This window comes from Toxorhynchites rutilus, chromosome 2 (genome assembly GCF_029784135.1).
Source record: "Toxorhynchites rutilus septentrionalis strain SRP chromosome 2, ASM2978413v1, whole genome shotgun sequence".
In the NCBI taxonomy this organism is placed as follows: domain Eukaryota; kingdom Metazoa; phylum Arthropoda; class Insecta; order Diptera; family Culicidae; genus Toxorhynchites; species Toxorhynchites rutilus.
Window position 1 is genome coordinate 271,828,227 of NC_073745.1, and position 17,739 is coordinate 271,845,965.

The 17,739-nt window shown below is 39.6% G+C and overlaps 2 protein-coding genes across 3 annotated transcripts in view; one reads left to right on the forward strand and one right to left on the reverse strand.

Annotated features, from left to right (window-relative positions):
* Positions 1–4,721, reverse strand: part of LOC129767596 (uncharacterized) — a 55,687-nt gene extending 50,966 nt beyond the window's left edge. The window contains exons 1-2 of the mRNA XM_055768638.1: positions 4,479–4,721; positions 3,842–3,998 (exon numbers count right to left, since the gene is read on the reverse strand). Of these exons, the coding sequence (XP_055624613.1) occupies positions 3,842–3,998; positions 4,479–4,511 (190 nt within the window). The 5' untranslated portion in view covers positions 4,512–4,721. The remainder of the gene's footprint in view (positions 1–3,841; positions 3,999–4,478) is intronic.
* Positions 4,722–12,219: 7,498 nt separating this feature from the next.
* LOC129767767 (ATPase ASNA1 homolog) lies at positions 12,220–14,331 on the forward strand. 2 transcript variants are annotated; one of them, XM_055768952.1, is made up of 5 exons: positions 12,220–12,295; positions 12,363–12,485; positions 12,552–12,851; positions 12,923–13,181; positions 13,244–14,331. In XM_055768952.1, the coding sequence occupies exons 2-5, from the start codon at positions 12,373–12,375 to the stop codon at positions 13,583–13,585; spliced, it is 1,014 nt and encodes a 337-aa protein (XP_055624927.1). In that variant the 5' UTR covers positions 12,220–12,295; positions 12,363–12,372; the 3' UTR covers positions 13,586–14,331. The 2 variants fall into 2 exon arrangements, with proteins under 2 accessions (XP_055624927.1, XP_055624926.1); XM_055768951.1 differs by having other exon boundaries at positions 12,260–12,295; positions 12,346–12,485.
* Positions 14,332–17,739: the final 3,408 nt, after the last annotated feature.

Genomic DNA, 17,739 nt, shown 5'->3' on the forward strand with positions numbered 1-17,739 from the left:
TGTGTTAAGAATGACTTGATATATGAAACGATTTGTTTCAATTTCCATAAATAAAAACCATGGTGTGTTCCCGCTCGGAAACGGGACACTAGGTTTAAACTGTCTTCGTTGTTGTGTTCAATTTCACCCAGAAATAGTTCATACGGCGAGAAAAATTGGAAAAGTGAAAAAATATTAGAAAAAGTGATTTCTCATATGCTTCACATATGGTGTTGTTAGTCCAATTAAAATTCGTATTGGGTTGAATAAACACTCAGAAAGCAAAAATTATAAAATAAAATTACCTTTTCCATTTCAAATATGTTTTCTCTATATTTAAGTAACATGTTTTTACTGATGAGAAAAACCGATAATTGTGTTCGGTATTGGTAATTATCTTATATTACATTGGTGAGTTTTTTTTCTTTATTTCATTCATACATAACACAGGACGCATCTCGTCTAGGGTCACAGAGGGCGGTTTTCATCATATCTCATTCCGCTTCGACATCTTTTATCTGATACGCACCATCCAACGACTGTTTGGCATCCTTCTGTCATCATCACTCGGTAAATACTGGTGAAGTGAACAAACAATATTCAACAACCAAGGAAAACGACCCTTTTCTGGGCCATCAAATCATTATCAAACGATGTAATTCTTCAAAAATATCCAAAATCAACAGATAGCCTAACGGAATCCTACGTCAACAATGGGGCCGTGTCTCGTACACAACCCTCCTGTGACTTTTTTTTATGCCAAATGACTTAAAAATGCATCGAGGTCTGGTGTAATCTCGAAAAAAAACTTTTTGAGAAAATCAAAACTTCGAGTGCTTTGAGGCACCCCTAAATCATGTCCGATTGAGCTGAAACTTTGCACAGATCATTTTTTTAGGTCAACAAACAAAATGTACATGGCCGATTTTTGAAATTCGATGATGAATTTGTCTTCCATACATCCATTGCCACCCTAATATCCCTGTATGAAACCTGTATAATCCCTCTTCTACTCATTCACGAACACACTAACATGAAAAACATTTAGCGTTCTTTCAAAATATTCATTCATTGAGAATGAGAGGCGGATGACCTTCGTTTTAAGTTCCTTAGAAACAAGAACAAATCATCATTGAGAATTCATTCAGATGCTACTTCAAACAAATGATTACCATTCCAGAAATACTCCTACGTCCATCTTGCGGTTATATCACAAATACAACCTACTACTTGCTACTTAACTTGGTTCACTTTGGCTGAACATTTTTAAAATTTTCTTCGATTGTAACATTTAGAACCAGAAAGTAAAGGTCATTCGTGTGGTAAAGTTGAAACCCGGAATACTTATGTTTATGTATGTATGTTAATAAATGGACACAGCATTTCTCATGCGAAGTACTTTAAGATTAAACGCTCACGCAAAAAAAATAAAAAGGCTACTTATAATTTTTTGTTCGCTCCATCGACGGTAACACTGCATTCCCCACTTCGAAACGATGATATTCGGCTACTCGTTCAGCCTGATCGGATGGTTTTTAGTGTCAAGATGTACAATTTACAAGAACGTGTATTTTTAGTGAAATCGTATTACTCAAGCAACCAAAGCCTTAACGAAACTTTGTCCTCTTATGGTAAGAATTTCAACATTTCTCGTCGTCGATTACTTCCTCTGGGGGTACGTGAAGGACCGTTGCTATGTTAATAAGCTACACAGTTTGGAGGAACTTAAAGAAAAAATAACTCGGATTTTCAAAAGCATCGAAGTCGTAATGTTAGAGTTGTGCATGAAGAATTTTGTTCACCGTTTAAAGAGCGTTATCGAAAAAAGGGGTGGTCACATCGAAAATGTCCTAAAATAATCTTTATTTTGTTTTTTTTTTAATAAAAATTGGTTCACTTTTGTAGAAGTTATTAAAATTTGTTGCGTGAGCGTTAAATCTGAAAGACCCTTAAAACAACTTTCAACTTCTGACGAAATATGGTTCTCGATTGTCAAAACAAAGTTTATATTAATTACGGCCTGTTCAGCCACGAAGAAACACAAGTTTTTCCCAACCATTTTATTTTGTTTTTAAATATATCCAGTCACACCGAACTGAAAACCATATTCTTTAAATCTTCTTTGTATGATTTTTTCTTTATTGGTGAAAAAGTCCAGACGCGATCAACATAAAGTGAACTTGTTCTTTTATACAATGTTATGATGGAAATTCTGAACTTATTATTATGTTATGAACTGAGTGCATGCGTAAAAATAATGATATTTATGTGTTATTTTACAAATATTCATATTCCTAGTGCTTCAAAGGCATCCTGTTTGTAACACGTGAGCGATAAAATAATATATTTGATCGGCTACGGTCAATTAGTGGGAGCCCAAACTTCAAGTTGACATATGGTCGGTGTTCAGTCAGGGCGGACTAAGTAACATAATTATGATTTCGAGTAAATCGAACTCAAAGTTTGAAGCTGTATAGTTTTAGTAGTTTACAATTACTCTTCTCAATTCTACTGCTCTTAGTTACTCTTCAGCAAGATCGTATAATGGTATTATGACAAAAAAGAACCTCTTTAAGGTAAATCAAGAGGGTTTTACGACTGGCTATGTTAACTTGGTCCACTCTGATTGAACAAAAACATATTATTCAGAGACTTGCTCCACTATGAACAATCTGATAAAATCATATAATTTATTCAGTAGAATTTTATCCACTAAACATATGAAACAAAACAAATCGGTTCTATAGCTTAAACAATTTTTACTTGCCAAAAAATAATCGATTGGTATGTATTATCAAGTACAATTCTTAATTTTCTAAAAAATATGTTTCAGCGATAAACGGGATAGCGATATTTCGTAAAAGTGTAACTGAAGTTAATGAAAGACCACAGTTGAGACCACAGTTGAAATCGACCATGAATAGTTTGGTAATTGCATTTTCACACTCTCTCGCACTGGTCTGAACAAGATACAATAAAATATTGGATCAAATTTTCTATAACTATTAATTGTCTGAGAAGCATATACATTGTGTTTTAATACGAGTTACTTTCCAGTGTTAACTGAAGGCCAAAGGGAAGAATCTTCTGATGCGGAGAAATCCAATATTCGCTCTCTAATCGCTATGATCGTATGCATTTGGTCCACTCTGACTGCACATATTAGTTTTTGTTGATCAGTCAAAATAAATTTATGCCATAAACCTGGCTGTTTGCTACATAAGTGTGATCTGATAAATGTAGAATGTAGGTCAAGAAATCCTTGACTCAAACCTACTAACTCATTTTTTCTTATTTTGTTACTTTGTCCGGTCTGACTGAACACCGACCATATCTCCAAATAATGTTTTGGGCGTTTGGTTCGATTTGGCAGAACTCCGACCATATGTGAAATACATCGGAAAAACTAATTGGTAGATAAAAACATAGTCTATGGGAAAGGGTGGGACAAGTTTGTAACACCATCTAAATCGCAGAGTCGCAAAACGCTCATAATTATGGCAAACGAAGCTATTTTAGCAGTCAGAAAGGTTGTAAAAATGAGATAGAAACAATTCAACTGTCGCTATTTGAATTTATTGCAAAGTGCTGACCCGCGCTCTTCCTCCAAACCGGTAATGACGACTTTACTCATCTTCTGCGGTGGTCAACCAGCGTTCATAATTTCCTCAATGCGAGAAAAAAGTCGGACGAATGGTGTTCCAACCAGCTCATCCACAAACTCATTACCCCGGAGATAATGAAAACAAAATTATGGAAATAAAACTTGATGAACAGTAAAAAAAACAATGTTTGCGTAAGCACTTCGTCAGACCAGCGGACAACACGCAAATTACATTCCTACGCATCAGAACTCACTTACCTTGATCGAACTGCAAATTCTTCAGAAGCAACGACCGATGCACGGAATCGAGGGCCAACAGAATTGAAGGATTTCTTCTTATGCTGACGTTATTTGCATCGCTGTTTTGGTCACCGTATTCCTTAGCATTAATGTTGACGATGTAGTCGTTGTCAGTCTTTGGTAGAGAGCGCCACATCGGAGCGACCGAGCGAAGGAAAGGACCGGTAAGAGAGTACAAAACAAGGAACAAAAGTTGAGAAACCGGAATTATGTTTCATTGCGAATTCTTGGTGTTCTTCATTTGGAGTCTCGAGTAAAAACGAGTCCTGAGATTGGCTTATCATTGGGAGGCAGAAAAAAAACCTATTGGCCTTTCACCTTGGATCGTGGATGCACTCGTGGCTCACCTATGTTCTATCGCAACACCACGATCATCTTATACATGCCTCTCAACTGGAATCTTCAAATATTTGATCAGTTGTTTACGATAGCAACCGGAGAAACCTGTCATCCAAAGCGTACTCTCACTCACTACACACTATTTGGCTACTAATCTATCTCCAGCCTTTCCTGTTTTGTTTTTAACTCTTTCATTGGAGAACTGAAGATGTGTCCGTTACGTGATCCCGTCCAAGGGCACTGTCGAAATACTTACAATTGTATGCTTTTTCCCGACGATCGCATCCATCAAATCAACACAATTCTTCGCACTACGCACTAATACCGTACATTCAACCACTTACGCCGAGCGTGATGGAAATTAGTCAACGGTGACACTGGTGGCACTTTAAATCCTTGAGAGTAAATAACACACGCGACACCCGAACGGACGAAAAACTAAGCAAGCTGTTTACTTGGCACGGAACCGCAGCACATACAAACAACCGCGTTTACTCGATCGCAGCTCGGATTTGAATGAGCGGCATGGACAACGAACGCAACCGTCAAACATCGTATCGCGCCGCGCAGGTGGTGGTAGTGAAGTGGTGTGCCCAATGCGAGTTGTGCCCGAAATGATGTGCAGCAAAATGCCAGGGGTACGACTAAAACGTCAAATCCCTCATATTGCCAGTGTACCCAATATTGCTGCGGTTTACTGACATTTTGGTTCAATCAATTACTGTTGTTTACAACTCGGTCCGGTTATATAGTCGAATAGTGGTTAACTTTAAACTCCATGTTAAATGTGAACACCTCCATGTGAAACCGAAATATGAAAATCGCTCATGCAGTTAGAATAAAGCAACGCATTTTTCGATTTCAATCCTCGTAAATGATATGTTGATAAACAAATGACGCCATATTGATTTTGATTTTGGGTAGCCTATATTCAATTGATGTCTAACCCCTGCAAAATGCTCTTCGTACCCACTCTTAAATTTAGTGCCAACCAAGGCGCGTAGAAGTATATGCTAAAGTGGGCCAACTTGCTAAAACCACTCTTCAGCCATCTTGGAAGTCTACTGTGTTTTGTTTGTAAACAAAGCACAATACGCTTGTGCCCAAGCTCGCTCGTGATCAGTCTGTCTCTTTCACACTTCAAGGAAAAAAATCCCCTTCTGCTTTCTTCCGTACTGTTTTCATATACCGCTCCCCTAACCAACTTAGTGACGAAACGGCCTCACCTAGTATCATAGACCCGTCTTGGTGCCAACATGTGCCAGAAAATGCTGTCGAAAACACGATGAGTGAAAACCAGTATCGATTTTATCTTCAAGGTCTACTGTGTTTTGTTTGTGAACAAGCCGCAAGACTGATGGTATTGTATTCTTCTGATGTACGAAAAATGAAGCAGATTTTTGATTCTGCCAATTTTCTGGAAAGTGTTTTACCTGGTTTGACTACACACGATGAACCACGAGAGCGTTTACAGAAAGGTTTGTACCCTTGTCAATTTAAGAGCAAAAAAACTGTTAGATTGAAAAGGAAGCACTGACGCGTGAAAAGAGCGTTGAGTGTTTCTACTTGAATCTTTATCTAAGTTGTAAGTAAGCACTTTTACACATTTGGCAACCGGAATCCGATCTATGTTTACAATGTCAAAAGGATCTCCAAGTCAGCTTTGCACTTTGAGGCAACTCAAACGTGATTTAATCGTTAAGTTTTCATCCGTCATCATAAACTGCAACAATAGTTTCTAATTTTGCAAATTCCATCAAATTGAAAGTATGCTTGACTTTTGAAATCAATGGCGTTGAAATGAGCAGTTATAAAATAAAATTTCCACTTTTGCAGAAAAAATATCATCTTGCATTCTTTGTTGATTTTTTTTTTTTTCAAAAATAATGTAGCTCCGATACACGATAACAAATGAACAGTGTCGATGTCTGCTGGTAGCATTCGTACTTGGGAAGCGAATTACTCTTTTTCAGATTAGGATGCAATAAAACTGATTTAAATTGTTAGAATTTTAAAGAAAATTCCCTTATGTTTCCACTAAAATTTATGATTACAATGGTGAATCGTTGTCCGACACAATTTTCATTTAATATGTCTTCACAATTTACGATCAAACATGTTACTCTATTAGATACATATTCGCTACGAAAAAGTAAATTTCCATTCAGAATATTTATTTTGAAAGTGTTTCAATTTCGCCCAAAATTATTATCATTTTCACCTCCCAATGACAACGCATTGAGCTCCATAATGCTTTCAAGTCGAACAAGGTAATGAAAACAATTAGGACAAACCCGGGACTCCCTCCGGACTTCAACACCGCCAAAAACCACAACTCTAACCAAAATACCATCCGGAGAATCTGTATGCAAGAAGTTTATCGTAATTTCCATGCCTGCAAGCAACCAAACAGGACGCTGAAGCATAGTCTGGTGACCAAAAGACGTACTCGAAAGTTGTAAAACAAGGTTTTGACAAGTACGAAGGATGCATGCTGATGGATGACGAAACATACATTAAGATGGATTTTGGACCTCTCCCAGGCCTGATATTCTATAAAGCCACTGCCAGAGGAGTTTTCCCCAGCAATTTTAAGTTCAATTTAGCTGATAAAAAGCTGTGGACAAAAAAAAACAAGGATCTCGACACAAACAATAGACTTGAAAAAACGTCTCCCTCCGTTTATTCAGGCTCACAAGGTCTGGTGTGTCGTTTTCCCTCTTTGCCATCCTGCCAAACGTCCGACCGAACCGACAACTTGCGACCGTTCTTCAACACTTTACTCAAGAGAATCAAGTTCCGTCGAACTAGTGCTACCCGAGTCTCTTTCAGACCAATGGTGCCAATGCTTCTAATTTTTCTAGTTTTTACTTCTCTTGCATCCTGATATTGTAAAAGTCATTTGGCAACGCTGGTACGAACAGAGACAAATTGGAGAGGGAAGGAAGGAAGGTATTGAATTAGAGAGACTTTAAACTCTGAGAGTTCATTCGTCTCTTACAAATTGGAGAGTTTTCTCGTTTCGCTCTTATATTATTTCCCTCTCCGTGTTTACACTGAGAGGAAAATTTAGTATATATGACCATTTTTTTGGTAAATATTACCAATTCTCTAGTCATTTTCTACCCTACTAATCATTGGTGCATCCTACGAAAAAAAATTGGTAGACACAAATGTCATACAAAACTATGGTTTGTTAGTCCAATGTTGGCTCAATTTCGGCTTTAGTAATGGCTAATTTGTTGGCCCTCCTTTGGTTCAATATAATTTTTATTTAAAATATTTTTATTTTTATTAATATTCTTATTCTATTCTTATTTTTATAAAATTTTGAAAAGCTTTTTCTGCATGCTTTTAGCGAGCGAGTTGGGTATCACAGTACTCAAATATGTGCCTTTTCGGACACTTGCGAAATTTTGCTGGATCGCAAATTGCATCAATTCGTTCTCATCTTCGAAGATGATTTGTCGCCGGAAATCGACACCACGTCGTACGTACTCGAACGGGACATCGAAACAGTAAACATCGACAATGCATGCCGTACGCTCTTCGCTTTCTTTCATGTGACTCACACTGGTCACGGGTGTCTCTTATTCGAATACGTTGCCAAATATGAGAACCGCGTTCAACACATAGAACAGCGGTATTTCTATAAAATAGAACGAATTGCGTAAAATAGTGTCAAATATTTTAAAAGTAATTGAGAACCTATTTTTACTGGAAATCCGAATGAAAGCTGCATAGTGAAAAAATCATTCAGTTCAGTCACATGCGGATTGATCATTGTGGATCAAATTTGGTAGTACTTATTCTTTAACGATGACGATGTGTTTGAAATTGTGATACTTTCGCCATAGCATATCGTTCATCAGCTAGTGGAGTTTTAGCTGCAGACAGTATATGGAACAACACCAACAATCTGCGCTGTTGCTGCTGCTTCCATCCGAGTCGACTTTGTCCGAATCGGTAGCTGTTGATTGCTCAGTGTAAAACGGTTGTTGTTGGTTTCCTCGCTGCTGACGGCCCAACGATTGGCCCAACTGATATCCATCGTTTCCTGGAACAACGAATCGATCGAGAGGCGATCCATTGCTGCTGTTGGTTGCGGTCTGTGGATAATAGAATAAGAGGAAAAATCAAACAATAAACGAATCATCAATAAATTGTGCACGGCTACATCCGCCGTTTTTGGCCTCTGATGTATCTAAACACTTACGGCTGAGTGAAACCGTTGCTATGGATTTCTACGATTTCTACGCTGAAAAAGAAAAATATTTAGATAAAATGAATCATAACACAACCAAACGTTTACCTCCGTATCGCTCCGCTTTCATTTGAGAAATGGCGGTTTCATACACACAGTTGCCAGAAATGAAAATACTCAAGGTTGCACATGCTATGAAGTAAAATGTACGAATCATTGGTAGGGGTGTACATTGCATCTGACATCAGTTTAACAAAGTTTTTGTAATATTTACAAAAAATTTGTACATTTTACAAATGTTTCGACTACTAAAGATTTGGTAGCTGCATTTACTAAAGTTTTTTTTCCAGTGTATGAAGGATTGTTCCCACGTCTTGCTTGCGTATATGGGGAGTCCAAAAATTTACTTGCACAAATGTCCAATGTGTACCATAGACCACAGATACATGGGGCAGACGAAACATAAGAATTTTATAGTCGATTCTTTATTTTATTTTTCATACAGATTATATTGTTTGCATATTATTTTTTTTATCATTCAATCATTTCCTTAATTGTCTTCGTCTCATCTCCTACACGATGAAGTTTTGGTCAGATTTGGAAAGCTACAGTCGAGAAGTGCTTCAGTGGTTCTGTGGAAATGGGATCGATTACATCGAAAAAGATCTCAATCATCTCAATTGCTCCCAATTCCAACCAATCGAAGAATATTGGACAATTGTCAAGCGGAAATTGAAGAAAGGTGCCAAGGTGACTCGGGAGACTGCAGAGATCAAGAGATCTTGGAATAAATTGGCCGCTTGAAGTTGACCAACAGAGAGTCCAAACATTGAAAGAGGTTATCCAAAAAAAGAGTAAGTTTTCCTTTTCTCTGTAAGTTCAAAACTATGTGCTCGCCTTGTAAAATGGGTGCTACGGTTACAAACCATTGCAAGATTGTTTTCATGTCAGATAAGAACAATGTAGCACATTCTTTGTCGAATTAATATGTCCTGAGTCCATCTCCTTTTGATTCAAATTTTAAAAAATCTTTGTTCGAGAAGATACTATGTATGCAATAAGCTCTACTGGCTATACCGTGAAAAAAAAAGCATCATGTAATGATCGAGAAAATTAGGAAATTATGGTCCTATTTATAGACATCTTCCAATAGCATACTCAGCAACCAGAGAGTTATTATCTCTAAGAAACTGAGTCCTGCAAACGACTCACTAAGGATACCTGAGGCGGCTTCCACAATAAAGCAAGAAAGTTTACTCTCTCACGTCGTTCGCTACGTGGAACAAAGGGGGTTATCCCGGGGCTCTGGCAACCCTATCCCAATCAATGCAAATTGAGCGTTGGTAGCATAAAACAGGGCTCGCGCTTAGGGGGCTCATGTATTGTTTATTGTTTGGAGTCATATATGTTAATATTTGATTATGTTGGACAGCTACAGGGTATCCATCCGGAAGCTTTCTTGGTGATTTGCGATTAAAATAGCTGCTGGAGAATCGCGCGTAGCACTTCATTTTTAATTTTAAGTTATGATTTCTATGCTCATGATTTTCTATGCTGACTACAAAACGGCGGCCATCTTAGCAATCCCTTGGGTTATCCCACGTTACTAGCGGCATAGACTAAAAAGGGAATAAAAAAATATTATCGTGCGTGTGGTAGTCAGGTTCTCCAGCTAGTACAAAGCCAACTGCTCGTAACAACTTTAATCCAGAGAATGGATTTCAATTTCATAGTCCCAATTATTTGATGGATATCGACTCTCTTCTTTCCTTGTTGACAATTTCCCTTTTCTACTTTATCCTTAAATTCAACACTAGGAATAAGAGAATACATCTCTCAGTATGCGTTCCTAACTTGCTCTTCTCTAGTCATTGACGTGGTATCTCTCAAACGCATCCCGGAATAAATCGCACCGGAAAATAACTTCAACAGAAAAGACCGCTCGGAAAAAGTGTAGTAGACTAGAAATTTTCGTCAAAGAAATGTAGACAAAACACTTATATATGAATGTTAAAGTATTTTCTTAGGATGAATATTATTCCTACGATACATGTTTATTTTTGATTGTTTGTTTTATTCACTGTTGTGTCAATTATTTCGAAGTGCTGATGTATATATGCATAATGCGACATATAGGGGCGTTGCTTGTATAATTTGTTCTGGATGTTTTCGTTAAAAACAAATTGCGTGTTCTTAGTTGTCGCTCAGGTACCTAGACATTTGGTTTCCTAGTAATTCAGCTGATTATACTTGTTGCGAAATTAGGCCATTACCAAAAGGAAACATTGCAGCTTTTCGTCGTACTTTTAGTGCTTGGAGGCCATGCCATGCTAAAGGATTGGCGACTTGGGCGGCCTTTATTCTCTATCCTCGTTAAATGAGGACTTCACCTCCATGACGTTGATCTCAGAATTAATTAGAAATAGGAAAAACACTTTTTTTTCCTTGAACCTATATACTTATGACATATGGGGACACGATTTCAAATATCACCCAATGTCAAACCATAGTCACGCCATTCGCATGTGGGAACACCTTGACTTGAGCTATCTCACGCCATTCGCTGCGTGGAATAAGGCCATGTTCTCACTGCAGCGGGGCGTCGACGTGGCGTGAGCGGGGCGTGTTCACTTCTCGCCACGATATTCTAATTCACTCACATTGCACCATGCCAGCGGCGTGTCTTCGGCATGTTCTATGAAAATTGTCAATGTGTGTTTTTGAATGAAAGAATGAAAATTGGTTTATTTTTCAATATTCCAACATCGTTGGACGTATCCGGTTAAAAACTCGGAGGGTGAAAAATGTAAAAAATAAAAAAAACAAAAAAAAAATATGTCACTACTACAAACAAACATATGCTAGAGAGAAGCGGAGAAGTACCAATATCGCCGGCGTGAAGTGTTTTCTTTTGTATGCCGGCCACACGTCAGAACCATGCTCACGACACGTCAGCCTGGTGTGAACCAAGGCGCCTCTATATATACCAGGTGAAACAATCATATGAAATGCACTTTCAGCCATATTGGAATTGCTGTCGGTATTGTTTACAAACAGCATCAGAACGCTGCCGGCGGCTCTCTACAAACTGCTGCGATGCTTATTCGAACGATGCCTACTTTGTTCGGCTTTCGCGAATTTATGTGAAAAAGACGGGATGATTTTGTAGAATTTCATTCTCGTCCAGTTCATCCACTACTCTAGCATGTGAAAATGCAAAAATGGCATATCTTAGCAATAACAAAACAAACAACCCCCGCTCCACAAACCGTAATCCCCTTCTCATTGAAGTGATGATGTTGCTTCACCTGTTATACATCTATACAAGCGGCTTGGTGTGAACAAATCGATAAGAACACACACGATTAGGCCTTGTTCTCACTGCAGCGGGGCGTCAGCGTGGCTTGGGCGGGGCTTGTGACGCTTACGATATATCGTGTGTTTTCTTACCGATGTGTTCACACCAGGCTGACGTGTCGTGAGCGTGGTTTTGACGTGTGGTTGGCGTACAAACGAAAACACTTCACGCCAGCGATATTTTTACATCTTCGCTTCTATCTAGCATATGTGTGTTAGTAGTAGTGACATAATTTGAATTATTTTGTCACTTTGACGCCCGCTGCATTGAGAACATGGCCTTAATCGTAAGCGTCATACGCCCCGCCCAAGCCACGCTGTCGCCCCGCTGCTGTGAGAACAAGGCCTTATCCGACGCCAATGTATTTATACTTTTCACAGAACGCAGCCAAAAACAAATTTTCGAATGACGTTTACCATAAGTCTCTATTGGGGCACCCCTCGTTGACAATTGAGCTGGCGAAACTTGTGTGTGCAGTGTGATTATTTCGGAATAGTTGTGTATGCTTTTGGTGAGGAATTGCTTAAAATCAAGTTGGGTGATGAAACCCTAGTTTCATAGCGATCGACAAATTGCAGAGTTTCGGAAATGGACACCGATTTCGAGCCACTCGCTCCTTGCCTGGAAAACATTATTGATCAGGAAACACTGAAGTGGATCTTTGTTGGTGGCAAAGGTGGTGTAGGGAAAACGACTTGCAGGTTTGACATCGTTTTTAAATTTTTCTTTATGATCCCCTAAACAAAGGGAAATTTCTCTCGCTGCAGTTGCAGTTTAGCGGTTCAACTGGCGAAAGTACGTGAATCGGTGTTGATCATTTCCACCGATCCGGCGCACAACATTTCCGATGCGTTCGACCAGAAATTTACCAAAGTTCCGAGCAAAGTGAACGGATTCGACAATCTGTTCGCGATGGAGATTGATCCTAATGTGGGGTTGAACGAACTTCCCGATGAGTACTTCGAGGGGGAGAACTCCGCGATGAAGCTGAGCAAGGGGGTGTTCCAGGAGATAATCGGGGCACTGCCTGGCATCGATGAGGCGATGAGCTATGCGGAGGTTATGAAGTGAGAATCTTCCGGAGGTTTTATTGAACAACGTAAAGATTATATTTACGCCTATTTCTCCATTTTTTAAGATTGGTCAAAGCGATGAACTTTTCGGTGGTTGTATTCGACACGGCACCAACGGGACACACACTCCGATTGCTCTCGTTCCCACAGGTAGTGGAAAAGGGTCTAGGAAAATTGCTAAGATTGAAAATGAAACTCGCACCATTCATCTCACAAATGGGATCTCTCTTTGGGATGCAAGATTTCAACGCGGACACCCTGACTAGCAAGCTGGAGGAAATGCTGACGATAATCCGACAGGTCAACGAACAGTTCCGGAATCCGGTAAGCCAGTCAGAGTACATTTGACATGATCAGCAATTTTAATCAATCGTTACGATGGACAGGATCAGACAACGTTCGTGTGCGTGTGCATCGCTGAATTCCTTTCGCTGTACGAAACGGAGCGACTGGTGCAAGAGTTGACAAAATGTGGCATTGACACCCACAACATCATCGTCAACCAGTTGCTGTTCCGTCGGGAAGGTCAAGAACCATGCGCGATGTGTTCGGCTCGGTATAAAGTGCAGGAGAAGTATCTAGATCAGATTGCTGATTTGTACGAGGATTTTCATGTGGTGAAGCTACCCCTACTAGACAAAGAAGTTCGTGGAGCGGAGAACGTGAAGAAGTTCTCTGAAAATCTGATCAAACCGTACTGCCCAAACGGGACAACGCAGGACGATTAGCATTTGCTAGATGTGTGAAGGGATGGGAGTGGTTAATTGTATCGTATAAGGTTTTTATGGGACGAACATGATTTTGCCACGAGAGGGTTATTTTATGAATGAATCCTGGTCGATTGTATAGGATGAGTAATTATGCAACAGATACTGCAACCTCAGTTTTATATCATTTCCAACACGCTGCACGTCTATATTTAACTGAAATCAACTAAAATTCATGCTCAGTTGCTACAATTGTGAATTATCGAGGGGTATATTCCAAATAAATTATATTGTTTCAAATGAAAATTCTGATTCTTCTTGAAGGAGCTGGGTGCGCTTTTATTCACTCCTCGAGCATTGGTATCGAATTTTTTTTCTCCTCTCCCTACGAGTTGGTTCTTTTTTTTCGTGTGTTCCGTGGTGAAGTAATGTTCAAAGTGCCCAAAGGAATCGGAACAGTGGAACTGCAGCACCCTTGCAGTGATCTGGATCGGCAGCTTGTTCAATTGGATACATCACCATAAGGCATCGTCAGCACGTGGTTGACTCTCGGTTGACCATTGGATAACATATTTATGAATTTATTATTAAACACCATCCGTCTATCAGTCTTGGTGGTCTTAAATTGGGAAAAAGCCGCCTTGAGCAAACATTAAATTTAGACTCGAAGTGACAGAAAACCCCAATAATACTACACAAGTGTATACAGTTAAAATAACATAAAAATGGGCAAATAATAAAAATGGAAAACAATTGTAACAATTCTATACTACGCATACATTTTACAGTTTCACACAAAATAGTCTAAAAGGTTAAGGAATTACACTACGATTATATTCCAACGCCATCTGGTGAATAGGTTCATGGAGACGTTGGTTCCGTTGACGCCGATGAGGGCAGTACAGCTGAAGTCGCGACAGAACAGCCGGACAATCAAAACATCCCGACGAGATTTTGTGGAGAGTCTTTACAGTAATATCCTGGCGTCGCTGTTCGAGAAGAGTTATGCTAATTAGTAGACAGAGTTCCTCATAAGTTGGCAAAGCATCATAATTTCTCCAAGGCAGCATGTGAAAAATTCTAAATTAACTCTTCAGTCGGTTCGAGTTGGATGCTGGTACCAAACTCAATAAAAACGAAACAACTGCGATTGACGTTGGGATAATAGAAATATATTGGAGGTACCATGACTTCATACAGGTGAAAATATAAAAATTCTAGGCATACTACACTGCGTTTCACAACTATAGAACCACTCATTTTTCTGAGTTTCCAGAGATATGTAAGAAGTCGGATAAACTGAAGTATAACAACTCATAACATAACATCTATCTTCATTTAAAAGACTGGCCATCTGAACTTTATTGTTGTGTTCAGCAAACATTCAAAAAACAAAAATTCCAGTGTTTCATAACTATAGAACCAGTAGGAAAAACTCTCACTCCTTTACAAAATTAACGTCAATTTCACATGAATTACAATAAATTTATAATTCGTAGGTCATCTTCAGTTCTTAATCAGTTTAAATAACCCATTCGGGGTTCTTCAAATCACTCCTGCTGCTTGTAAGCTGCATCTACTATTCGTACGATCACTCCTTATAAGTTTTTGATTGAGTTTGGATCTGGTAAATAAACTGACCAGTCCAGAATCTGAAGCCCCTATTTTTTTTTTAATTATAAATTATTTTGTTTATTTCAATTCATATAAAATATTATTTACAGTAATAAAAATTCAACTTTCACATCTTAAATAGAATGAAAGTGCACCAACATCGATTCTGTTATTAGTTCAATTAACATAGTTGATGTATAGTATTAGAATTTTCAAGATTTGACTACGTTTGTTTGGTCTGATGTTTAGTAGCGCAGGTCTCATTAATTCCTCGAATGACAGTCGTTGCCATCCGTCGAGTATTTCTGCTATTCTCAATTGTATGTATGCCCAGGCAGGTGCTACGCGAGGACAGTCACTAAATTTATGTTGCAGCGTTTCTATCGCAGCATTACAGTGTAGGCAGTGTTCGCCATCCGCTCGCTGGATTATTCTCATTAATTTTCTATGCTCTATCTTCTCATTGACGAATAAATATAAACTACTTCGCTGACTCGACGATAGTTGTTTCGTTGCAATATTTTTCCAGATTCTCTTCCAATCTGTGCCCGGATTTCTCCGTTCAACACGAGCTGTTTCGGTTCTCTCCAAGAGTATACGATGTATTTGATCACTGGATGGACTTGCTCTAGCAAGTGGGGGGAGAAGGGGGATTTGTTGGGATATTATCTTGAGGCAGGGAAGGTCTGCAGGGGGAGGAATAGCTTGGTTCAGGAGGGATCGGTAGTAGGGAAGGTATCCAATTGCCTGCATGTGACGATTCAATAGCAGCGCTCTACATTTAAAGGCTGGTAACAGCAGTTTTAGTCCACCAGATTCTGTGTCACGCGCCAGTTGCTCCATTGGGACTCGCGCCGGTAGTCCACGCCACAGGAATGATCCCATGATCGACGTTATTTTCGCCGTGTGAACGCAATACGGCGTAAGAATTGATGCCACATACCAAATCTTCGCCGTGATGAAGGTGTTTAATGCAATTATCTTCTGTTGAAGGTTGAGATTTCTTAATGAGTGCAGCCATAACTGCTGAGCAAATTTGGCAACAAGAGCGTCCCAGTTGATTTTGCTCATTTCTCGGATCGAGTTGGTGAAGTATACACCCAAAATCTTCACTTTATCTTCTGTACGTAGCCACGGCACGCTCAATGGATTTCCATCAACGAGCCCAACGTCGATTGCAACCGTTTTGGATATATTTAATTTTGCTCCAGCGGCACGTTTGAAATAACTAAAAAGTTCATTGATGCGTTCTATAGCATTGGTATTGGTAGCTATCGCAGATATATCATCTGCGTATGCCACCACCAGGTCGGAGCCGAGTTGTCGCTCTAGTTTCGTCATAAAGGGTGGAGGTAGATGACGAAAAGTAGCATGGACATCGGGTCCCCTTGCCGTACGGAGCGTTTGATCTGGAAGCGCTGCGAGAGGTGCCCATTTATCAGCAGTCGAGAGAAAGATTGTTCGGCGATTCGTGCCAGCAGGTCAACGAAGTCTGGATTTATTCCCAGCTGTCGCATAGTTCGATGAAGGAAGGAAAGAGATACACGATCGAAAGCATGATCCAGATCGTAGCTTATCAGCTTCCCTTTTACCTTATTCGCTTTCAACTGAGCAATTTTGTCTTTCAGAGAAAATTCGAAAATTGAGCGCCCTTCGTTGGAACACTTTTGCGCATCGCTCAATACCCGATGGGTACGTATTATACGTTCGAGACGAAACTTCAAAATTCTGCTGAGAATTTTAAAGTCCGCATTTAAAAGGCTGATTGGACGGTATCCTCGTGCAGTATTTGCCGCTCCTCTCTTTTTTACTAACACGATTACTCCGTTCGCGAACTCAGGAGGTATCTCGGATACTAGAACCTCGTTCAACACTAGATTCAACTCCCGATGAATTACGTCAAACGTTTGTTCGTAGAATTCAACTGGTAACCCATCGCTCCCTGCAGCCTTCTTTTTAGCTGATGTTCGGATCGATGCAAATATTTCTGCTGTTGTAATTTCGGCCATGCAGGCTTCATTTAAATCATCATTTATGGGAATCACCCTCTCGCATTCGAAATGATTCCGTACTGTCTCATCCACCTCTGACGCTGTATACAATCCCGTAAAATATCGAAGCATATGATTTTCAATTGCATCGGAGTTGTTCAGATTTTCGTCGTTTTCGCCACGCAGCTCTGTAATGGTATTTTTTTTCCGTCGTCTCTCACCCAGCTGGAAGGTGCTGATACTTTCCCCTGCAATGTAGGTGTCGTTGATGCACATAAAATGTTGGGAGAACCTACGTTGATGTGCTAGCATTTGTGCTTTCACACAATTTATTGTGGCTAGCATCGCTGGGTTTTGAAAATATTCATCGTACGCTTGCTTCAACTGGTTGTACAGCCGTTGGTGCTCCGCGTAGAATACGCTGTACGCTTCACGAGATTTCCGTCGAACGAAAGACTGGATTCTCGGCTTAGCGTATGATATCCACCATGTGAGCCAGCTCGGATAATATCTTCGTTGTCGGGTCACATATTGCTATGGGATCTGAAACTCATTTATGTTCTCTACTGT

Bases quoted from the DNA above. Each gene is read 5' to 3' on its own strand.
- LOC129767767 (XM_055768951.1), top strand. The intron at 12,852-12,922 runs GTGAGAATCTTC...CCATTTTTTAAG, and splicing joins AGCTATGCGGAGGTTATGAA to ATTGGTCAAAGCGATGAACT. The intron at 13,182-13,243 runs GTAAGCCAGTCA...TACGATGGACAG, and splicing joins ACGAACAGTTCCGGAATCCG to GATCAGACAACGTTCGTGTG.